At 43.3% G+C, this 26,097-nt stretch overlaps 1 protein-coding gene across 1 annotated transcript in view; it reads left to right on the top strand.

Moving 5' to 3' along the window:
- Positions 1–26,097, top strand: part of LOC124772873 (brain-specific angiogenesis inhibitor 1-associated protein 2-like) — a 591,718-nt gene that overhangs the window by 358,828 nt on the left and 206,793 nt on the right. Inside the window, exon 3 of the mRNA XM_047249356.1 lies at positions 16,843–16,935. Coding sequence (XP_047105312.1) covers positions 16,843–16,935 — 93 coding nt within the window. The remainder of the gene's footprint in view (positions 1–16,842; positions 16,936–26,097) is intronic.

The following is a 26,097-nucleotide window of genomic DNA, read 5'->3' on the forward strand; positions in this document are numbered from 1 at the left end:
GTCAATATATGCCTAGTCGACGTCAAGTTAAAAGTCGTGCTTGTAGCACCAGAGAATACTTCACCAGTCCGTTCACTGTACAACAAGAAATTCCGTAACTCTAAATCGTGGTTTCGTCTTGATTCCCAATATAATATAACAAGCGTAGCTTTTGCAAATAAAATCTTATACCCGAACTAGAATCCTGTGACCATGCCTTCCTGCCTGGGATGTTATCTCGCAACTTTGAGAAGATCTGAAAGTGAATGTTATTAAATTATTTGCAGCGACCGCCAGGCTCGTAGAATCTGAAAGAAAGGTTTAGTTCTCTAATCGGCAGCACCTTTCGACGATGAGCTAAAAGGAAGTTCTTAATTATTTTTTAAGATTGCGCCTAACAATGAAGAATTTCTGTTAAGGCCCATCTCTACTCTAGACAAGGAAGGTTTAAGATTACAAATGAATTCAATACGGACACAATTTTTAGGTCACAAACAACTTTATTTTCAGTTTTGTCAATAACTAACACTGGCAGATACAACAAGATGAACCTTCATTAAACGCTCCTTACGGTTGGCGACCATATCATAAGCCAAGAAGAAGAATAGTAATGACAAAAAAGGTCAGAGTTTAAACACAGAATCTCAATTCCATGGAAGAGGCATACATTGTAGCATAATATATTGTACCTTGGTAAAACTCGCAAGTTACTCATTCAATACTTATCGTAAAAACATGTGATCTCTACATTTCACATTCATGTCCACCAGGAGAAACAGTACACGCTAAGAAGGTCTTATTCTGTTTAGGGTTGCGGAAGCTATTTTGCTACTGCTAACGTTATCATTGCTTGTGACTTATACTGTCCGGTCATGTTAAAGCGACCACCTTTCAAAAGCCTGAATAATCAACTTTTGTAGGGAGGGTATCGATGAGGTTGTGGGTGATACCGACAGGAATGTGGGGCCATGCTAATTCCAGTGCCGGGCCAACTACGCTATGTTTCGCGGTTGAACAGCCCGATGGAGGTGGTCCCACAGATTCTCGGCTAGGTTTAAGTCTGAGAAGTTTGATGGCCAGAGGAGTACGCTAAACTCATCTTGGTGCTCTTCGAAACACGCAAGGACACTGCGAGCTGTGTGACACGTCGCATTGTCGTGGTGGTGGATGCCATCGTGCCGATAAAAAACAGACAGCATGTAGGGGTGGACATGGTCGCCAAGGATAGATGCATAGTTGTGTTGATCCATTGTGGCTTCTAGAACGGGGAGATCAAATGGTTCAAATGGCTCTGAGCACTATGGGACTTAACATCTATGGTCATCAGTCCCCTAGAACTTAGAACTACTTAAACCTAACTAACCTAAGGACAGCACACAACACCCAGTCATCACGAGGCAGAGAAAATCCCTGACCCCGCCGGGAATCGAACCCGGGAACCCGGGCGCGGGAAGCGAGAACGCTACTGCGCGACACGAGCTGTGGACCGAGGAGATCAATTAGACAATGCCACGAAAATAATCCCCAGATCGTCATGTTCCCTGCCAGTTGCAAAGTGTTTGCTTTCAGACGCTCCCACGTCCAGCTGTCCGATGGAGTATAAAAGGTGGTTCATCTGAGAAAGTCACCTGTTGCCACTGCGGCACTGACGTGCGAATAACAGTCTTCGTAGCCGACGAAAGGCAGTGAACATGAGTGTACGAAGCAGGCGTTCGCTAAACGGTCGTTGAGGAGACACTGTCGGTAGGACCTTGGCCGATCTAAGCAGTCGGTTGCTCAACCTTCACTCGTGTACTCTTTACACTTCTCAGCAGGCGTCGTTCACCCCTGTCATTTATGGCCTGTGGTGCACCACATTTGACTTAGCGCCTGTTTTGGATAGCGATGCCAAATGGTTTCACCCTTGGCCCGAAAGCAAACTATCATGGCCTCGTGGATGTCAGATGACTCGCTCTGTTTCCGCATTACGACAACGACTCCACTGTTCCCACGTCTCAACCACACGCTTGATATACCCTCCACTACCAGTGTTGCCACCTGCCGTCTGCGGGTTAAAATAGAGATGGGGCCCCTCCACGCCCGCACCAACGTGGTGACCAGACCAAAAGTTCTACTGACATCTCCGTCAACATGTTAGTTATCTAATAGGTGGATCACAGGATGATGGGCTGTGATGTTATCCGTGCGTCTGGGTAAGACTACGCATTAACACGATCCATCAGGTGTTAGATAGTGGACGAAACGCGAATGAGGGTAACAATTTGAAGAGCAGAGGGGGAAAAAGTGCCATGGCTCGTGCTGAGGGGAAAAAAAACCTCTGCGACAGTGGGATGGGTAGTAAGAGCAGTACTAGCTGCTATAGTTCATGCAAGGTTGTGTTTGTTAGTGTGGGTATCATGCATCAATACCGTGGCAGGCGATGGCGATGTATCCCTGTTTGCTGCAGCCGCTGCATTCCTGGAACAAACAGGATCGTTATATATTGGTGGAAGATCGGCCATAGATCATCTCACTGTGTGGGGTGAGTGTGGAGCTCGTCTGCATGTAGTGTTCACTACGGCTTCCCTGCGTGGTGCCAGTTATTCGGCAAGTGTGTCCCAACTGGATATTCCGTAATGGTGGCTGATTAACAGGGGCTCACCTGTACCGTTGTGTTTGCGTGTGCTTGGCCATAGATGTTAGGTCCTTGCAAGTATGTCTTTTGGTCTGCTATGTTTCCATCTATGGTTGTGGTGGTAGTTCCCCAGATTCAAAATAAACGGGTTCTGTTAATATCTGGAGTTTCTGTATAGTCTTGTGGTGAGTTTGTGGATTACCTCCGTGAGAGTCTCAAGTCGGTATTCCCGTTGAAGATCTGCGATGCGCGTGTATCGTGTAGCGTTGCTTATGAACTCGAGTACTTTGTTTTGCATGATCTGCAGACGGCGCAGGCGTGTGGGCGCAGCGTATCCCCAGACGGGGGCTGCGTACGTCATCAGGGGTCGAGTAAATGTCATGTACATGGACCTCGACGCCCGTCTGTTCAGTGTGCTACGCCTGTTGAGCATGGGGTAGAGCTGTTTGAGCCTCGCGCTTGCTCTGTTGGTCATGTGTTGTATGTGGTCCCCCCAGAGTAATTTCCGGTCCAGCCAGACACCAGGGTATATGACTTTCTTGCGGAAACGTATTGGGCGTGCATGTAGAGTTATTGGTCTGCAGTAGCGGTGTTTGCGCAGTTGTTTCGGTCTTCTAGTCAACAGAACGGCTTCGCACTTGTCGACGTTTACTCTAACACGCCATTTCTCTAACCAAGGCTCAGCCAATCTGAGTGCAGTCTGCAGTCGTGACGTAATGTTTCGGGTGGTTACTGCACGTTAACGTCGAACACAGCCGGTGGTCAAATTATTGAGAAAAATTTGGAAATTTGTGGTAAGTTCCTATGGGACCAAACTGCTGAGGTCATCGGTCTCACACACTACTTAATCTAACTGAAACTAACTTACGCCAAGGGCAACACACACACCCATGCCCGAGGAAGGACTCGAACCTCCGACTGGGGGAGCCGCGAGAAACGTGGCAAGACGCTTTAGACCACGCAAAACCCCACGCGGCAAATTAATGAGACTAGCACTTATTTATCTGTGCTGTCACATGGCACCAGTCTTTTGATTAACAATGGCATAATGTTAAAATTACAATAGCAAAATTAAACTTCTACACCCGTAAGCGGGTGTGAAGTCCTTCCATCACTACTGCCCATTAAAAATGCTACACCAATAAGAAATGCAGATGATAAACGGGTATTCGTTGGACAAATATATTACACTAGAACTGACATGTGACTGGATTTTCACGCAATTTGGGTGCATAGATCCTGAGAAATCAGTACCCAGAACAACCAACTCTGCCCGTAATAACGGCCTTCATACGCCTGGACATTGAGTCAAACAGAACCTGCATGGCGTGTACAGGTACAGCTGCCCATGCAGCTTCATCACGATACCACAGTTCATCAAGAGTAGTGACTGCCGTATTGTGACGAGCCAGTTGCTCGGCCACCATTCACCAGACGATTTCAGTTGGTGAGAGATCTGGATAATGTGCTGGCCAGGGCAGCAGTCGAGAAAAGCCCGTACAGGACCTTCAACATGCGGTCGTGCATTATCCTGCTGAAATGTAGGGTTTCGCAGAGATCGAATGTAGGGTAGAGCCACGGGTCGTAACACATCTGAAATGTAAAGTCCACTGTTCGAAGTGCCGTCAATGCGAACAAGAGGTGACCGAGACGTGTAACCAATGGCACCCCATCCCATCACGCCGGGTGATACGCCAGTATGGCGGTGACGAATACACGCTTCCAATGTGCGTTCACCGCGATGTCGCCATACACGGATGCGACCATCAGGATGCTGTGAACAGATCCTGGATTCATCCGAAAAAGTGACGTTTTGCCATTCGTACACCCAGGTTCGTCGTTAAGTACACCATCGGAGGCGCTCCTGCCTTTGATGCAGCGTCAAGGGTAACCGCAGCCATGGTCTCCGAACTGATAGTCCATGCTGCTGCAAACGTCGTCAAACTGTTCGTGCAGATGGTTGTTGTCTTGCAAACGTCCCCATCTGTTGATTCAGGGATCGAGACGTGACTGCACGATCCGTTACAGCCATGCGGATAAGATGCCTGTCATCTGGACTGCTAGTGATACGAAACCGTTGCGATCCAGCACGGCGTTCCGTATTACCCTTCTGAACCCACCGATTCCATATTCTGCTAATAGTCATTGGATCTCGACCAACACGAACAGCAATATCGTGATACGATAAACCGCAATCGCGATAGGCTACAATGTGACCTTATCAAAGTCGGAAACGTGATGGTACGCATTTCTCCTCCTTACACGAGGCATCACAACAACGTTTCACCGGGCAACGCCGGGCAACTGCTGTTTGTGTATGAGAAATGGGTTGGAAACTTTCGTCGTGTCAGCACGTTGTAGGTGTCTCCACCGGCGCCAACCTAGTGTGAATGCTCTAAAAGGCTAATCATTTGCATATCACAGCATCTTCTTCCTGTCGATTAAATTTCGCGTCTGTAGCACGTCATCTTCGTGGTGTAGCAATTTTAATGGCCAGTAGTGTAATTAATACAAGCTTTGCACATTTATTACAAGAAGTTGTTTTTAAATAAATTCTGAGACGACTCACTAAAAATGGAAATCTCAATCATGTGTGTTCTGAAACTGTGAAAACGAGAAAAAAAAAAGAAAATACCGGATGCTAGGTAGCAAACGTGAGATTATATAGAATGGAACCGAAAACCTAAACCGGCTGTGCAGCCAAGTTTCGATAGTCGAAAACTCTCTTAGGATGCGCTGGTTATCTGACAGAGATGGACAGAAAAAGTGTTGAAACCGGTGACGCAAATAATTAATAAAGTAATACTCGAAAGAAGCGTTTTCCTCGAGAGGCAATTTACCAGGGATCTGGCCGTAAATCTCTCGCTGAACGGTCGCAGCTAAATTTACTCCTTTCCGCAATAAGAAATTTTGCCAAAGAAGAGCAACAGACTTGGGTCTTAATGAAACGGGCGAGGCGCACAGCGACCCTCGCCTTGCCACCTACTAGGTGGCATTATTTAATGGTCTGATTCGCCCCGACCTTAGAAAGATAATTAAGGCACACGAGGCAAATAACTTACACGGATGATAAACATCTTTCGCATTAATTTCGTTCCAGCGCCTAATTGAGCAGAAGGCGCGACGGAGGAGCTCCGTAATTGAAACCGTGCCGTGTGAAGGACAGGCGAGGTCGCCCCGTGGTGTGCGGACATTCGCCACGCCAGACATTTGCCACGATTTTACCTGCTCCGAAGGGTTGGGTCCCTTGTCTCCCCCTCCTCCTCCTCCTCAACGTTTACTGAGCATTTCCGCTGCTTTTCTTAACATAGGACCAGAATCTCTACGGATTTTTCGCCACATTTCTAGAGACAGTTTCGTTGTGGAAACTATTACATGCATCTCGCATTCAAATCCGCACCAAATTTCGAGCCACAGTAAAACTTCGCCAATCATGGAGATTTCGCGCTCGTCTAAATTATACGTGCCTTTTTCGGTGCTTCTGCAGCAGTTTTCTGTCGTGTTTTGTGTACCATGGGGGATCAGTTCCGTCTAATATTAATTTATTTGGTATGAATCTCTCGAATCTTGTTGATACTATTTCTTTGAACCACATATGGTCTTCACTTACATAGTTTGGAAGGATTGGAGACTGTCTCTTAGAAAGACGTCAACCGAAGTTTTAGTTGCTTTTATAAATATATATATTTCGCGTTTAGTTTTGGTGAATTTCTTTGTTACGGAATTGAGTCTCGCTACGACTGTGTATTCACTAATTCCTGTACCCGTCATGATGCTCAGGATTATTTGTGGCTAAGAGGTCAAGTGTGTTTTCGCAAGCGTTTACAATTTGAATGGCCTCGTTAACTAATTGTTCAAAATAATTTTATAAAAAGCATTTAGAACAATTATGGAAGTTGTTTTCTATCTACGGTAGGGTCTGAAAATATATTTTTTTCGACCTACGGAAGGTAGAGTGAAGTCACTGCCAACTATAATTGTAAGAGTAGGGTACCTATTTTCGATTAGACTCGAGTTTTCTTTGAAATGTTCAGCAACTGTTTCATCTGAGACCAGGGGTTGGTAAAAGGAGCCAGTTATTAATTTATTCCAGTTGTCGAATATAACCTCTGTCCATATTAAGTCACAGTAACTAACTGCTTCAATGTCGCTTGTGAGCTGGAATACACATTACATTACTTTTCCTTAAGTTGTGCTTCTTGTTTCTGTTGTAGTGGAGATCATTACAATTACGGCTTTTTGCTCCAAAACCTAGGATGCATCCTCTGTGACCCTGTAAATGCCAGAGCTAAACAATGCAGAACAACAACGTACGGTACAAGCGTAATATTCTGTATTACTTCATTTCCTTACTTCTAACGTTTTAAAATTGTACGTCGACTTTAGATGACATGTCAATCATAGACGTTCTTATCTCTGTTTATGAACGTACTTTCAGTCATGTTTTGAACATTGTCCCGCTACACTTTATTAACTAATGTTTCGCCGCAAGGGATATCGGATTTTAGAGTAAATTAATATGAAGTATGTCGTCCTTCTTTTCAAACATTCACATACCCATTTATTCTTTCCTTATTGTCTTTTGGGCATGCAGTTGTAGCAATTGAAGTAGGCACAAATGCAGTGATCAAAAAGAAATGGTTAGCGCACATTCGCGTTCTGTTTACAACGTTCCTTTCTTGTTGCTACCATGGCGATGGACTTTTGTATCGCAATCAGTAAGCGTGAAAGGAAGTTACCGTACAGACAGAGGGATCTATATATATACTTGGCAGAACTAATTACATACTGACATAATCGTCGGCATTGCTTTCGTTTGCCAAAAGATACAAATATTTCGATTTCGGAAAGGAAGCTCTGTATTTGGCCAAGATGTCGAAGAAGAAGGTCCCTTACGTACTGGTTGTATCGAGTAAGATGTGGAGACGGCGTTTTGAAAGCGGACAGAAGAAGTACGAGAAAGGGCGTCCCTTACGTGAGGGATCGCTACCTGGCGAAGGGGCAAGTGTGGCAAATGTCCGGCGTGGCAAATGTCCGGCATTCCGCCCCGTCGAGACCGGCAACACCTCTCCGGCGACCGGAGGCGACTTGAAGGACTTCGGGACGGAACAGAGCAGCGCCGTGTAGCGCACGCCGAAGCGCCTTAGCGGCAGCTTTCCGCTGCGGCCGGAAGGGCTAATTGTAAAATTGCTCGCGGTTTTAATTAAAGCCAGGAGATGTAATCTCAGGATGGATGTCCTGTGTTGTTGTTGTTGCCGTTAGTGGGGGAGGCGCCCGCGCCCTTGTAATTTACAGCTGTTTGCGCGACCCCGCGCCGCTTGTAGCGCTGTAAGCCGGCCCTGTAAATCTCTTCCGGGGCATCGCCGGTCGGAGCGCCGCTGTCGGCGTTTATCCCACCGGACGTGATTGGTGGCCGTCAAGGGGCGCCTTGCCCGCTCGCCGACGTCACGGGCGGGTGCTGGCTGTCGCCACACGCCTCACTTCGAGGTCGCGGTGCTCGTCCGAGCTGTTGATTCCATTTTCCGCACCATACTTCCTTCTCTTCAGGTACTACTATAGTTCAATTCTTTTATCTCGGCGGTTCGCTCATGCCCGCCCAGACGCGGGAGATAGCTGCGTTGCCAGTTCTACGCACCAAGAGAAGCAGCGCCATAGTATAGTTCGCAAACTTACGTTTAGGGGGGAGCGCGCAGTTCATGAAGTAAAGCCACCACGGCCGCATTAACCCTCTCGCTGCTACAGATACGTGCTCCCCGCATTCCGCGCTGTGCGCGATTTTGTCATCATTGCACTGCTCGCCTGTGCAGACACATGGTGTTTCGACTGCTTTGACACACTTCATCATTCGATTTCACAAAAACTATTTGGCCCAAAACTTTGATTTTTACACATTTTCTTGACTGATACCTTTCCCCCTCCCCCCCCCCCCATAAATGACTTAATTTTGTTTCGATGTTCAACGCAGTTATTGTGCAGCATTAGATGTAGTAAACCATTGCACGAAATTTTTGCAGAGGTAAAAATCCACAGCGTATACTTTCCGTATGGTCGATTTTAGTTGCCACTAGAAATTTCAAAAAATTACATACAAATGAATAAAATTCATGAAGTAAAACGCTTCAATATTGTTTTAGAATAATGAAAACATTAATCATCGATCAAGGTTTGAACATATTTTTTTTTTTTTGTAACCCAGCTTGGCATTCAATATGTCTCCCGGAGAACTTAAACATATCACGCAAAATACCGACAAACACTGTTGGTATGATTATGAATTACTCACGTTTCCTCGAAGTACAATAGGAAATAAACAATTACCGCTGTTCTTCATTGCGAAAAAGCGGTTAGTGAGAATGATTGAAACACCTTTCCTTGCAATCGCCTGAATTAGGAACTTTATTGCTTGTTTGTTTTAATTAATTAATAGAGTATGAAGCAATTGGTATAAAGAATGCTTTTTCCAAACTTTGAATAAAAGAAAGTCTGCTATCAAGACATTGCTTTTGTTCAATTACTTTATTTATGACTGAACGTTTCTTAAACTGAACACACTCGTCCGTGCTCAGCACTGCAGTCGAGCTCTGGCAACGTCGTTCTCTGTTCATTGGCTGACTGTGTTTTGTGACGTCAGATGCGCAAAACGAATCTAAACTCGGCCGCCGTCATAAATGACGCGCACTTTAGCTGTGTTGTTACCTGTATTGGCTGTCCGCACGAGACTGTCAAGTAAATGTAACTGTATTTTGGATTGAGGACAGTGACAGAGCGACTGATCGACGAGATGCAATAATACTGTACCAACAGCATTTATGTTGTTGTTGATCTATTAGGCAACCAGTTTCGACGTTCCGATGATATTATCTTCAGGCTGGTTGCATGAATTACACCGAGTGCCCCTCGTGCATGTATAAGACAAGGCAGTTGTTGTTGTTGTTGTTGTTGTGGTCTTCAGTCCTGAGACTGGTTTGATGCAGCTCTCCATGCTACTCTATCCTGTGCAAGCTTCTTCATCTCCCAGTACCTACTGCAACCTACATCCTTCTGAATCTCCTTAGTGTATTCATCTCTTGGTCTCCCTCTACGATTTTTACCCTCCACGCTGCCCTCCAATGCTAAATTTGTGATCCCTTGATGCCTCATAACGTGTCCTACCAACCGATCCCTTCTTCTTGTCAAGTTGTGCTACAAACTCCTCCCTAATTCTATTCAATACCTTATCATTAGTTATGTGATCTACCCATCTAATCTTCAGCATTCTTCTGTAGCACCATATTTCGAAAGCTTCTATTCTCTTCTTGTCTAAACTATTTTTCGTCCATGTTTCACTTCCATACATGGCTACACTCCATACAAGTACTTTCAGATACGACTTCCTGGCACTTAAATCTATACTCGACGTTAACAAATTTCTCTTCTTCAGAAGCGCTTTCCTTGCCATTGCCAGTCTACATTTTATATCCTCTCTACTTCGACCATCATCAGTTTTTTGCTCCCCAAACAGCAAAACTCCTTTACTCCTTTAAGTGTCTCATTTCCTAATCTAATTCCCTCAGCATCACCCGACTTAATTCGACTACATTCCATTATACTCGTTTTGCTTTTGCTGATGTTCATCTTATACACTCCTTTCAAGACACTCTTCAACTGCTCTTCCAAGTCCTTTGCTGTCTCTGACAGAATTACAATGTCATCGGCGAAACTCAAAGTTATTATTTCTTCTCCATGGACTTTAATACCTACTCCGAACTTTTCTTTTGTTTCCTTTCCTGCCTGCTCAGTATACAGATTGAATAACGTCGGGGAGAGGCTACGACCCTGTCTCACTCCCTTCCCAACCACTGCTTCCCTTTCATGTCCCTCGACTCTTATAACTGCCATCTTCTCTGGTTTCCGTGCAAATTGTAAATACCCTTTCGCTCCCTGTATTTTACCCCTGCCACCTTCAGAATATGAAAGAGAGTATTCCGGTCAATATTGTCAAAAGCTTTCTCTAAGTCTACAAATGCTAGAAACGTAGGTTTGCCTTTCATTAATCTTTGTTCTAAGGTAAGTCGTAGGGTCAGTGTTGCCTCACGTGTTCCAATATTTCTACGGAATCCAAACTGATCTTCCCCGAGGTCGGCTTGTATCAGTTTTTCCGTTCGTCTGTAAAGAATTCGCGTTAGTATTTTGCAGATGTGACTTATTAAACTGATAGTTCGGTAATTTTCACATCTGTCAACACCTGCTTTCTTTGAGATTGAAATTACTATATTCTTCCTCTTTTTCAGGTACCACTAGCTGTGTTGTTACCTGTACTGGCTGTCTGGACGAGACTGTGAAGTAAATGTAAATGTATTTTGGATTGAGGACAGTGACAGAGCGACTGGTCGACGAAATGCAATAATACTGTACCAACAGCATTTATTTTGATGTTGTTCTATTAGGCAACCAGTTTAGACGTTCCGGTGATGTCATCTTCAGGCCTGTCGCATAAATTACACCGAGTGCCTCTCGTGCATGTATAAGACAAGGCAGCTATATTCGTATATCGTACCGTAGATATCCAAACCTCATGAGCGTGTGTGCTCTTCACACATGTGACTGCAGACTGTGAAGTGGTGTTTTTCTTTTCCTTTTTTTTTTTTTTTTTTTTTTTTTTTTTTTTTTTTTTTTTTTTTTTTTTTTTTTGGATGTGTAGTGTAAGTCCCATTGGCTTTGGGCGATTTTACTTCTTGTTTGCGAGTAAAGCAAAGTTTGATAGCATTTTATTTACACTCACGCTCATAAATTAAGAATAATGCTGATACATGGTGAAATAACGCTCTGGTGGGCGGCTTGAGGGTTTACATCACCTCGGGGTATGACCATGATGTGCATTTGACCTGCGGTCGTCGCACGGTGGCGCTGGCAGCAGTCCACATACGCAGAGATGTGTTGGTACATGTCAGAGTACGGTGCAGCGAATAAGTGTGCAGACGTTTTCAGACGTGCTAATGGTGACTGTGTGTTGAAAACGGCTCAAAGAACACATATTGATGACGTTATGAGGGGTAGAGTACTAGAGCGACTGGAGGCTGGTCAAACACAGCGCCGGCCGCGGTAGCCGAGCGGTTCAAGGCTCTTCAGTCAGGAACCGCGCTGCTGCTACGGTCGGAGGTTAGAATCCTGCCTCGGGCATGGATGTGTGTGATGTCGTTAGGTTAGTTAGGTTTAAGTGTGCCACAAAGTGTGATCTCAGGATTATGGCAACGATTCCAACAGACAGGAAACGTCTCCATGCGCTGCACTACGACAGGTCCATTGTGTACAACACCACAAGAAGACCGATATCTCACTATCAGTGCCCGCAGACGACCACAGAGTACTGCAGGTATCCTTGCTCGGGACCTTACCGCAGCCACTGGAACAATTTTCTCCAGACAATAGTCTACAGACGACTGAACAGACATGGTTTATTCGTCCAGAGACCTGCAAGGTGCATTCCACTGACCCCTGGTCACAAGAGACCCATAAAGCCTGATGTGAAGAATACAGTACATGGTCATTGGAACAGTGGTCCCAGGCTATGTTTACGGACGAGTCCATGTATAGTCTGAACAGTGATTCTCGCCGGATTTTCATCTGGCCTGAACCAGGAACCAGATACCAACCCCTTAATGTCCTTGAAATGGGCCTGCATGGAGGTCGTGGTTTGATGGTGTGGGGTGGGATTATGATTGGTGCACGTAAACGCCAGCATGTCTTTGACAGAGGAACCGTAACAGATCAGGTATATCGGGACATCATTTTGCACCAGTATGTCCGCCTTTTCAGGGGTGCAGCGGGTGCCACCTCCCTCCGGATGTATGATAACGCACGGCACCACCGAGCTGCCGTCGTGGAGGAGTAACTTGAAACACAAGATATCAAGCGAATGGAGTGGCTTGCCTGCTCTCCAGACCTAAACCCCATCGAGCACGTCTGGAATGCTCTCGGACGATGTATCTGCACCTCTTCAAACCACTAGGACACTTCAGGAGCTCCGACAGGCACTGGTGCACGAATGGGAGGCTCTACCCCAGCAACTGCTCGATCACCTGATCCAGAGTATGGCAACCCATTGTGCGGCGTGTGTACGTGTGCATGGTGATCATATCCCATATTGATGTCGGGGTACACGCGCAGGAAACAGTGGCGTTTTGTAGCACATGTGTTTCGGCGTAGTTTTCTCGACTTATCACTAATACCGTAGGCTTACAGATTCGTGTCATGTGCGTTCCCTATGTGCCTATGCTATTAGCGCCAGTTTTGTGTAGTGCCGCGTTGTATGGCACCACATTCTGCAATTATCCTCAATTTATGAGCATGAGTGAATTACACTTTGCAGGTTTAATAAATGGGACTGGTAAGGTAACATTCGGCCCATTTCTTCTATAAGATTCGGTTTTACAGGAACTGAGGTAAAATACTTGGAATTTTATACACCTTCCAGTGACGTTATATGAACACCGCCTATGTTCGGCGTCAGCGTGCAATGACCGCTCACACATGGCAGGTGGCAGCACCAGCAGCTGAGGTATATAAATGGCGTCAGGGTGTAACACGTCCAGGGGTACAAATGGGTGGCGTCCCTTAAACTGTTTTCTCGCTTTTTGCCGTGCGCCCTGTCCACACCACGTACCTGATACTATCGCGGCGGTCGTATTGTTCCGCTCCACACTGCTGCTAGCTTGCCTGAATTTATGTTTCTAAATATGCAAGCGGGTTTAGGGGAGCCACTCAACGTTTAACACGAGACTATCCTACGTCTGGTATGAACTACTATATTCTGACACGATAAGTAAATCGCAGGTTGCACTGTTTACATTGTAAGTCATAAGTGTTTATCCCAATTAACTTTCTTGATGATTATCTGGCCACAATATCACTTGGACGAGCGTACGCATAACCGACGGGACGCGGGTGATTGTTCATGATGCGGAAGCCGAATACTCGAACGAGAATTCTTACGGTCGTCACGCATACACAGATATCTGGTACCAGTCCTCCTAGACACTTGTAATAATATAGCACTCCTCATACAGTTAAATTTTCAGTTCTCAGTCCTCACTTGTACGAGCGTGCGGCTGATTGTTGTTGACGATGAAACGCGATGACTGAACGCACGTTCTCACGCTCGCTACAAGACACTGGCACTTGATTGCACTTCTTTGTGGTAACTGTTTTTACTGATTCACATTAGTTCATTCCGGGAGACCGAACACGGCACGGATGACACGCAAACGGGCGGATACTCAAAACGTTGTCGGCGGCACTGCTCATATTTAATTACTTCTTTGCACCCATTTTCACTGAATTCGCTTCCATATCTCATCACTTCACTGTAATAGCACTTGTAGCAATACTTGAACGTCCATAATAATACCTTGCACATGTAGAGCTACCCACAGCACAGCCGGCCGGAGTGGCTGAGCGGTTCTAGGCGCTTCAGTCTGGAACCGCGCGACCGCTACGGTCGCAGCTTCGAATCCTGCCTCGGGCATGGATGTGTGTGATGTCCTTAGGTTAGTTAGGTTTAAGTAGTTCTAAGTTCTAGGGGACTGATGACCTCAGATGTTAAGTCCCGTAGTGCTCAATGCCATCTGAACCATTTTTGTAGTTAACCTCACGTAGTAGCCCGTGTGCTTGCAACGGTCGTATTGATCACTGGAACGGTTGAAGTTACCTGTAAACAAGAAATGACATACGTCGCATGGCAACAAGGACAAGTAAGCCAAAACAGTTGCGGTACCGAATGTAACTAGACGTGACCAAGAATGCATGTTCCCCGTGATTCTTACGTTCTGTTCTTTCAACATGGAAACAAAGTATTTAAGACACGTGTTCATTTCTTCGTCTACGTGTGAGGAATTTGTCCTGCAATTTGTCACTCACATTTTTGTTACACCCTGTATGTGCTCGCTTTCGTTGTCGGGCATTCTTCTGTCAAACACTGAGGAGCTGAGATTAGATCTTTAAAAACTTACTGGTTTTCCCTGATAAAGTAACAGAAGCAGAACTCCTCGTTTTTATTCCAAGGCTCAGAACACATTTAAAAGGGGAAAATGTTCTAGTTTCTAATTTGGTATATCTAGACTTCTTTAAATTCATCGTGGAATGATCCTTTACAGACTCTCATTAATCCTCATACTCGCTCTAAATTTATTCCTGGCGATTTGCGTGTCAGTTGCTTCGTGTGAGAGGAGTTTTAGTAAATCAAAATTAATTCAAAAAATACTTACGATCAACAATAAGCAACACGAGGCTAAACAGGCTTACCATGTTAGCTATCGAACATGGAACAACATAAAATATTAATTTTGCAACTGTGATTTCAGAGTTCGCAGCTTTTGAAGCTAAAAGATATTTTAAGTGTCTGTATCTGGCTTCAGCAGTTAGTCGTCTGAAGAACGTATAGTAATACACAGGGTGACTCAGCTGCCCCTACTTATGGGTTTTATGCAAAAGAATCACAAGCAAGATTTTAATATTCCTTCGATCGCTACGCGCAAACTACTAGACCTACAGAAATAATAACAGTACCTTTTTGCAGGATATTTAATGTTGTTAAATTTTGTCCTGGTCTACGTTTTCGCTGGATGCCTCGATTTTCGAGTTATTCAATAAGGACGCATTTTAAGGTCACTTTTGTATACAACAAACTGAGACACCTACAGCTATCGTTAAGATGTTATCTAATGCATGGCTACCAGTTCGGTGCTTCATTGCACCATTTTCAGGCCAAAACTTATGCTGAGGGGATTAACTCTAATCGTATGCACGATTCATCGGTGGCGAATATCTATGAATTGATTTTGGCAGACTACCTGTAACAACGATGTATGTTTTTAATACTTCGAAAATACGGCCTCTGGCGGAAACGTATCCCAGTACAAAATTTAACTACATTCAATTTCTTACAAAAATATCGTCTTTTTCTGTAGGGACGGCCGGCTCTAAGCGCTTAAGTCCGGAACCGCGCTGCTGCTACGGTCGCAGGTTAGAATCCTGCCTCCTGCATGGACGTTTATGTTGTCCTTAGGTTAGTTAGGTTTAAGTAGTTCCAAGTCTAGGGGGCTGATGACCTCAGATGTTAAGTTCCAAAGTGCTTAGAGCCATTTGAACCATTTTTCTGTAGGACTAATAGTTTGCGTGTAGCGAGCGACAGAATATGAAAATCATGTGAGTGGTATTTGAAAGTGTTGCAAATTGTATAAAACCCATGGGATGAAGCACGCTGTATAGTGGGTAATACTTTATAATAACGTAAAATTCGTAATAAAGGATACTATTATAATATATATTCCAATTTGATTATTAATGACTCTAATGACTTTCGTTTGATTACTTAAGATCATAATTGGACTCGTACTTTTTTTGTTTTAAAAGCTTTTATTCGTAGAGTGACACGGTTTTTACGCGAGCCGGATGCCACTGCTGATAGCTATACGGGTATGAACACATACTAACCTTGGTTCAAACCATTTCTACTTACATCAGACAGGTATCAAGGAATCAAGACGATCAGAAGAAGGAAGATGATGTAAATCACTTGCTGCTTTACTGCAGTTTCTTAAAAACACAGCCGGCCGAAGTGGCCGTGCGGTTAAAGGCACTGCAGTCTGGAACCGCAAGGCCGCTACGGTCGCAGGTTCGAATCCTGCCTCGGGCATGGATGTTTGTGATGTCCTTAGGTTAGTTAGGTTTAACTAGTTCTAAGTTCTAGGGGACTAATGACCTCAGCAGTTGAGTCCCATAGTGCTCAGAGCCATTTGAACCATTTTTTTAAAAACACAGAAAACTTCTTACTACAGATCCTTTTGAAAATGAAATTACACCTACGAACAAGAGCTTCTGTCTTGCCGTGAATGTACTAAAAATATACAAAGCCCTCTTCGAATTTATATGACAGTAGCTTGTGCTTATGAAATTTGTTGTAACATCAGCGGTTACATACACATTTCTATCTCCTAGTATATGCTTCCCAATTTTCTTTTTCAGTTTTGTAATCTGTTTTGCATACAGTTGATAACACGTTAAGATTCTTTAGCGATAAGTGCGTGGATCCTGTAAAATAATATTAAATCATTGCTACAACTGCGTACTTTGTCGGTTCCTACAGTGTTTTTACATTTGTCGGTGATGTCCACATCCAGCTGAGATGTTACTGGTGTCGGGCTGGCAGCAGACGGCGGCCTGGGAGAACACTGCAAGCCTTCCATCTCACAAGCGGGTCTTCAATGTTTCAGGAGCTGCGGCGGCGTCCCGGCTGTACGTGGACGCCATCAGTAAGCTGGCCAAGCAGGCACAGCAGGGCACCTGGGGAGCCTCCGCCGATGTCGGTGAGTGCGCGCGTTGTGTCATAAAAGTTTCATGTTTAGAGACCAATACGATAATAAGGCTAAGGGGCTACGCATCCACTACACAGACTGTTGAGCAAAAGTTAAAGACGACAGGTACTCTCACACCGTGTGTCACTCTACCATTCAACGTACATCGACTAAACTTGGGCCTTACATAGAATGGACTGCTACAGTACATTACAGAAGGTAAATGAAGGAAATACACAGTAGGACAACATGAAATTATGCTATTACTCAAAATCATTAATTATATTGAAGTCACCGCAATTCATGATGCCCCATGAACATTATAAAAGGCGAGACATGGTACTTAATAGTGTGTGCGATCACCACTGACTTCATTTCTTGCTCTGCATCGTGCTCCCATGGTGGCCGCAAGGTTGGAAAGAACTTCTTGTGTTAGCTCCTCCCATTCCTCCACCAGCGCTGCTGACAACCACTGGCTGGTCGCTCCTACATGCGGATGTGGTGCAATGTGTCTCTCCAACGCATCCCACACGTTCTAGATAGTGCTGAAGTCGGGGGAACGGGCAGGACAGCCCGTTTTCCGAAAATCATATCGTTCAAAAAGCTCATCCAACTGAACTGTTCGATTCGGTCGCACATTATTATCCATAAGCATGAAGTCAGGGGCCAAAGAAGCCCTGAAAAGCCGCACATGCGGAAGGAGTATAGTGTCACAAGATCATCGGCAGGTGAGCTGTGGTGAAAGATTTGGAGACCAGCACAACTAAGCAAGATTATGCCTTCTGATATCATAGCACCTGGTCCACCAGAACGCACACATTCTACAGTAGTGGACGTACATTCATACACTATGTGATCAAAAGTATCCGGACACCTGGCTGAAAATGACATAAAAGTTCGTGGCGCCCCCTATCGGTAATGCCGGAATTCAGTATGGTGTTGTCCCAACCTTAGTCTTGATGACAGATTCCACTCTCGCAAGCATACGTTCAGACAGGTGCTGGAAGGTTTCTTGGGGAATGGCAGCCCATTATACACTAAGGAGAGGTATCAATGTCGGTCGGTGAGGTCGGTAACGAAGTCGGCGCTCCAAAACATCCCAAAGTTGTTCTGTAGCATTCAGGTCAGGACTCTGTGCAGACCAGTCCATTTCAGGGATGTTAATATCGTGTAACCACTCCGCCACAGGCCGTGCATTATGAACAGGTGCTCGATCTTCTTGAAAGATGCAATCACCATCCTCGAATTGCTGATCAACAGTGGGAAGCAATAAGGTGCTTAAAACCTCGATGTAGGTCTGTGCTGTGATAGTGCCACGCAAAACAAAGAGTGCAAGCCCCCTCCTTGAAAGACACGATAGCACCATAACACCAATCTCTCCGAATTTTACTGTTATACACTATACACGCTGGAAGATGTTGACCGGGCATTCGCCATACCCAGACCTTGCCATCGGATCGCCACATTATGTACCGTGATTCGTCGCTCCACACAACGCTTTTCCACTGTTCAATCGTCCAATTTTTACGCTCCTTACAGCAAGCGAGGCGTCGTTAGGCATTTACCGGTGTGATGTGTGGCTTATCAGCAGCCGATCGACCATGAAATCCAAGTTTTCTCACTTCCCGCCTAACTTTCATAGTACTTGCAGTGGATCCTGATGCAGTTTGGAATTCGTGTGTGATGGTCTTGATAGATGTCTGCCTATTACTCTCGACGGTATCTGTCAGTCAACAGTAGAGGTCGGCCTGTACGCTTTCGTGCTGTTCGTGTCCCTTCACGTTTCCACTTCACTATCACGTCGGAAACAGTGGACCTAGGGATGTGTAGGAGTGTGGAAAAATATGACTCTAAGCACTGAAGCGCCTAGAACCGCTCGGCCACAGCGGCTGGCGACAACGAGGTCATTAGACACGGAGCACAAGCCCGGATGAGGAAAGGATGAAGGAGGAAATCGGCCGTACCGTTTCGAAGGAACCAGCACAGCACTTTCCCTGAGCGACTTAGCAAAATCACATAAAACCGAAATCAGGATCGCCAGATGCGGGTCTGAATCGTCGTCCTTCCGAAAGCGAGTTCAGTGCGCTAACCACCGCTCCATCCGACGTTGCAGTGTTAACAATGGCACATGCGTGGTTCGTCGGCTGCGGAGGCCTATCCTTAGGACTGCCCTGCACTGCGTCTATGTTTGGGATCTCCTGCAAAATCCCTGAATGGATTGCAACCAAGTCTCACACAGAAACAGCTGACATCACAAGTATTAGCACTGTAGCACTTATAGCCTCCTACCTCCTATAGGAGTGGAGACGCAGACAAAGACATGTTTTATCCTCACTCTGGCATACATTGTGCCCTGCATGACAGGCTTGTTGTGTGGGACTGTATCGGTGTGCAAAATCAACTTGCTTTGTATGGCAGCCTACTTGTAAGGGGTAATGAACTGTTTTTGTGACCTCAACATGTAGCCTGCTCAGCATTAAAGTCTGATATTAGTTGTGCCACAGTTCGCCACCTGTCCTCTTTTACCAGTCTTCCCAGCATTCGACGTCCGATATCCGTAATGATGTGTTGCCGCCCAGCCCACCGACGTCTAGATGTGGCTCCGCACGTTGACGTCACTCACCAAAGCACTCCTCGAACATCCGACAAGTCGTACAGTTTCTGAAATTCTAGCGCCGAGCCTCCGTGCCGTCACAATCTGCCCTTGCTAAAACTCAGATAGATCGCGCGCCGTCCCTCTTCCACACACGAGCAGCACGCTCACTGACCAGCAATCATTCCTCGCCAGGTGACGCTGCTATCGCCTGATCGGGATTATAACAATAGTACGTCGGTGGTGATAATGTTCTGGGAGATCAGTATATGTTGGGACAGTTGCGCGAGAATGCTACTCATTTGCATTTCTGTCCGGCCCGATAGCTGAGTGGTCAGCGCGACGGAATGGCATGAAAAGGGGCCCGGGTTCAATTCCTGGCTGGGTCGGAGATTTTCTCCGCTCAGAGACTGGGTCTTGTGTTGTCTTGATCATCACCTCATCATCCCCATCAACGCACAAGTCGCTGAAGTGGCGTCAACTAAAACAAGTCTTGCACCAGGCGATTTGTCTACCCGACGGGAGGCCCTAGCCACACGACATTTCATTTCATTTGCATTTCTAAGCTCGCATTAAACGCGATGCAGTTTGTCATTTGTCGCCTTTCGCCTGCATGGTGCTGCAGTTTTAATGGGCAGCAGTATATGCGAAATTTGGTGCATCTCTGACATAAGAAATAACTCTATCAGTTACAAAAATCAAGCCGTTTCTGGACGTTTTGGTCAGATGGAAAGTGGATGGATCGTTGGTGCATTCCATTTACAGTAACTCTTCATATACAGATCTGTATTTGCAGGAGTCTGTTTGCCACCATCCATCAGAAACTATGGGCGTCCTTCAAACAGTAGTACACTGGGCACGTGTTGTTTCTGACGGAGATAGTCTTGCAGAGGAGGTGGAACACTTAGTCATTGTTCAAAGATAGCAAATATTCTTCACATGAGATCACCACAGCTTTAAAGGAGAAGGAACATGACCACCCACAAGATCAAAGAGGAGAAGGAACGGTGCAGTCCCAGGCGTTCTTCCCACGCATCGGCAGTATTTCATTGAAATTAGGCGGAATCTTAAGGAAACTGTGGGGCGGCTGGTTGAATTAATGGTGTGTTATAAAATTTTGTAGAAACCAGTCCTATTATTTATGCTGTCTTTTGCCGTTCTCAACACTGGCTCTCTAACTACAATATTGGCAACCAGAAAGTGATTAGCAAAACGTGAAGTCTGTAATTAGAATTTCTAGTGCCCACTGTAACCTCCCCACAAAAATTTTAAAAGAAAGAAAAGACATTACTCAATAGAAATGGGAGCCGAGTGTAACCTCCCCACAAAATTTTTAAAGAAAGAAAAATGACGATACTAATTAGAGATGCTGATGGACACTGCTCTAAGCGTAACCTGCCCACAATCAAATGTACTGACAATGGCAACAAAAATGTGAAATTCGCAATCTGACTCAAATATAAATCCTTCAAAAAATTAAAGTCCATTCAGTGACAAGAAAATTCAATCAAACCGAAATATCGGTCTTTGGCCCTGTGTAAAACAATCAGAATTAAAGTCTTACCTCAGAATAAATGGATGTCACATATCTGCTCTTGTTGTTGCGCACCGCTTGGAGGAACTGCATTGCAAATAATAATATTCTCTTTTTTTGTGATTTTAGTGGAATTTTTCTTCAAAAGAAGTGGAATGAAATGGGAAGTGCAACGAAATCTTGAGTTCAATAAAAAATTAAATTTTTGAGAAAATGCTTTTGAAATAAAAAAATTATTATTGGGAGACTTGTTGGAGAATAATCACAATAAATAAAATTTTTCATTATCTAATGATTATATTAATTAACAGTATACCTTATTCCTCATCTTGACCAGTGTTGCCGACCGCCTACATCACACAACCGCACTGGGCTGCTACTACTGACCGACCGCTCTGCATGACGACTACAGACTGAGTACTGCTCTCCACTAGACAGAGCTACAGACTCGCAACGACTGAACTGACAGACTCGCAACGACTACTATACTGCTACTAACTGAGAACCGCTCGCAACACTCGCGCGGTCAAGCGCATACTCTCTGGTCACAGATGCTACAATGCCTCGCCATCGCTGCTATGTTACATACGTGTTTCATAACCCTCCACTGGGGGGGCAAAAATTTGGCAGCGATGGTGAGTCATTTGGACTTGCCAAGCGCGGCAAAATTTTTCTTTAATTAACAAAATTCTACAACTTACAGAATATTTAAATGTTGTGCACACGCACTAAGTACAAAATATATCAGACAAAGACAAAATGTGAGTACAAAACATAGTAGCAAATCAGAAAAGTATATACAAATTATTTGACAGATAAAGTGCACAGGCACTGAAAAAATTCTTTAGCATATTCAGAACAAATAAACAGACTGGCAAAAAATATTATGTTGACAAGTGACATAAGTGTACTCGCATTTGAGTTCAGCGAATCGAAAAATGTATAACCTATGAACATAAATGATGTTACCAAAAAAAATTTTTTCTTTATGTGACAAGAATCAGGATAGGAAAGGGAAGGATTACATCATGGTTGTAGCACTTTAGATTGCACACAGCTGCTCTGAAAGTCCATATCTTTCCACAGAAGTACAACACCAAGTGACACAACTTGAAGATCTTTTCCCATCAGAATTTATCAGTGTAGCAAAGACACTGAACTGTCGTAGTAATGTTCCATGTTTTCATTTTGGCAGTACATTAGGTACACCAAACAGTGGGACCATAATAACGTCTTCATTGCTCACGGTAGTGGACAGCATGTCGTGTCAACACCACACTCTTACAAGGCACACCAACGTAGAATTAGTGCAAAAACCAAATATAGTGCTCCATGATCACTAGGATAAACAGGACAAATGGACATTGCAGTAATTCAGGGTAGTCAGCTTATGAGGTGAAGGACATCAAGTCACATAATATTGACAATTACAGTCTTCATTGATAGTTTGTGGCATTCATAGCCCAGTTATTGAACATTTCTGTACCAAGTATGTAGTATTACAGAAAAATGTTCATTAATTGTTTTACATAGAATCAGTAGCCTTCTTTTCCTGGTTACAAAGCATTATGAAATAATCGCATTCTCTTCAGTTACAGAGTATAACTAAGAATCATTAACCTTCTCCTAATTACAGTTAATTAATCATTCGTCATTCCAATAATAATTAGCCTTTTCCTAATTACAGTTAATTAATCATTTGTCGTTAATTAATCATTTGTCTAATTACAGTTAATTAATTGATCATTTGTCATTTCAATATAGTAAGAATTATTAGCCTTAATTAATTACAAAGCATTATTAAACAGTCACATTCTTTTCTGGTTACAAAGTATCAACATTGGAAACAAGAGCTAATCAATGGCATAATTAATCACAATTCGTGGAGTGACATTAATTATTGGCACTCAGTGGCCAGCAAGTATTGAATAGAATCATCATTCAGTATTATTCAGGTTATTACGAAGTCATTATTAAAAATCAGTTAATTACAGTCAAATCATTAATAATCACAGGCATTATAAGTGGTAACATTACAATAAACAGTGTTCCTCCTTCAGTAGTATTCAGACCATTACAAAGTCATTATTAAAATCAGTTAATTACAGTCAAATCATTAATAATCACAGGCATTATAAGTCGTAACATTACAATAGACAGTGGCAGTTATTAGCTAGTGACAAAGCATTATTTTGAATATAGTCTCATTAAGAGGTCATTACTCAAGTGACATGCTATTCAGAGTTGATCAGTATTATTCAGAATTATCATAAACTAGTGACATTATGTGGGACTGGTAATACATTTTTTTGGTAGCAATGCATTGCGTTGGGATCGATAATTAATTGCTGAGGCATAATACTTTTTGCTTTTGACCTATTGCTGCAAATGAGGATAGGTAACGTCATTCGTCATGAGTCAGCTGTAGCAAGATTATGTAACAAGGCAGTACATGTGATCACATTTATAAATGATAAACACAAATGGGTAAAGTACAAAAAAAAAAAATGCAAGTTCTAGAGCAGGTATAATAAGTAACAGGTTTAGCAAGTATCATGAAAAACTTCTCCTGGAAAAAAATACAAAAACGGATTATTGACCTGAAAGAAGAAACGCACACTATGCTGAAAAGTAGTGAACTTCGAATTAACAGGTAGTGAAATGTGTATAAAAATGTGTTCCATAGCTGTCCTTTCCAAAACTTTCAGTCATCCTACTATGCAATGTAACACCTGCTGTCAAAGCAAACTGCAACAAATACTTAATTACTACATAACATAAATACATAACTTCAACATTATCCTCATCTGTAAAGAAAAACTTCATTATTCATAACTTCATATCCTTCATCATTATTCATCAGTATTCATTATCATCTGCAAAAAATCACTTCATTACTCATTACATAACTATTCCTTATCTCTAGCATATTTCATCACTAAAACTAAGATGTGTAGTTCAGTCTGACAGCCTGCATCAATCACCTTGTATTCTGAAAGAAAAAATTAGTTAAGACTGCTATTCTGTGATGAGTATAGTATATTCTTGTTAATGTTTGTTAATCCTGATCCATTTACTCTTCCCCATAAAGTTATTGCATCTTCTTTCGTTTATTCCGTAGGTGAAATTCCCATTTATATTAAATTTATTTCTTACACACATCATTTCTTTCTGAAATTCATGAACAAAGATTAATGTCTTGCATTTAAATCATATACCCACTAAATAATAACTGGTTTATGGTGACACAATTAAGCATACAGCATAACATGACAGAAAACGTAATATGTCAAAGACATTGACAGTGTTCAGATGCAAAAATGTACACAGAATAATACAATGCAGCAGCAAAAAAAAAAATGTGAAACAGTCACGATGTTGAGATGTCATAAGGCAAAAAAATGTCAAAGTCGACTGGTGTGTGTTATATCTTAACTATTTCATAGTGCATACAAACAAAACTGGAGTACAATCATATACACCAAAAAAAATGGAAAATGTGCACGGTCTGATGTGTAACGACAAGAAAAGCGACCTGCTAACCTTACCTTGCCGGGCACTTGCCAAGAAAAAATACGATAATCATCAATAAGTAGTCACATAAATATAATTGCAGAAATAGTCGTAAATGTGTAAATTCATCTGGAAAAATATGCACGGTCTGATGTGTAACGACAAGAAGAGCGACCTGCTAACCTTACCTTGCCGGGCACTTGCCAAGAAAAAATACGATAATCATCAGTAATTAGTCACGTGAAATAATTGCCTTAGTAAATGGCATCATAGTGTGTTGAATCATACAGTGGTTTCACTCAATAAACGGTTTAATGTTTGATATATGGTGATTGCCTTTCGATTTTCTAGTTCTCAAAGTTTCGACGTGTACAACATTGGGGTGAGGGATGCTGCGAATCCGATATGGACCTGCGTATAGAAGTTCAAATTTACTGCACTTACCTTTTAATTTGCTGGATAAATAGTGTGTACGCACTAATATTTTCTGTCCAACGTGAAAGTCTCGGCGTTTACAAACCTGTTCTTGCTGTCTTCTCCGGCGCTCTGCGGCACGTTTGATGTTCTTCAGCGCAATGTCAATTATTTCGTGGTGTCGTAGGCGACGACTTTTGGGAAATTCTATTAATTCTTTAATTTTGTTCGGTGGTTCAACGTTTTTCAGTATAACAGTCGGAGATAGCATAGTGGATTCATTTGGAATGGAATTAATTACATCTTGGAATGAGAGTATGTGTGTATCCCAATCAATATGTCTTTTGTGGCAGTATATTCTACACAGTTTACCAATTTCCTTCATTAATCTTTCACAGGGGTTCGAAGAAGCATGGTACTTGGATATATAAATCGGAGAAATGTTTCTGGCTCGTAACATGCGTGTCCATACGCTACTACGAAATTGTGATCCATTATCAGAAATTACTTTCATTACATGCCCTACATGAGATAGAAAATGTTTTACAAATGCTTTCGAAACAGTTTTAGCAGTAGCTTTGCGTAATGGAGTGAAAGTAACAAATTTTGAAGTGAGCTCAACAGCGACAAAGATGTAGCAAAAACCTCTGTTAGTTCTCGGAATCGGACCAAAAATATCTACTGCGGCCATGTGTCTTAATTTAACAGGTATAATGGGATATAACGGAGGAATATGTGAAGTGGTGTCTGATTTAGCTTTCTGGCAAATTTTACAAGACGCTAAAACTCGTCGTATACGTTTTTCCATGTTAGTAAAATAACAGTTCTGTCTCAGTATAAGAAAACATTTTCTTGCTCCGTAATGTGCGTAGCTTAAATGAGTGTACCAAATTAATTTGTTGACCAGTTCGTCAGGAATGCATAATAACCAATTGTTGCTGTCAGGATGAGAGCGGCGAAACAAAATGTCATTGCGTACAGTGTAGTGGTTCCTAATCGTAACATTATTCTTATCTAGCCAAAGGTGTTTAATTTCTTTCCAGACATTGTCTTTATTTTGTTCTCGTGCTATGTCCTGTAATGACGATGAAATAAAATTTTCAAATGCAACTTGCTGAAT

The sequence above is a fragment of the Schistocerca piceifrons genome, chromosome 2 (assembly GCF_021461385.2).
Source record: "Schistocerca piceifrons isolate TAMUIC-IGC-003096 chromosome 2, iqSchPice1.1, whole genome shotgun sequence".
Lineage (NCBI taxonomy): Eukaryota > Metazoa > Arthropoda > Insecta > Orthoptera > Acrididae > Schistocerca > Schistocerca piceifrons.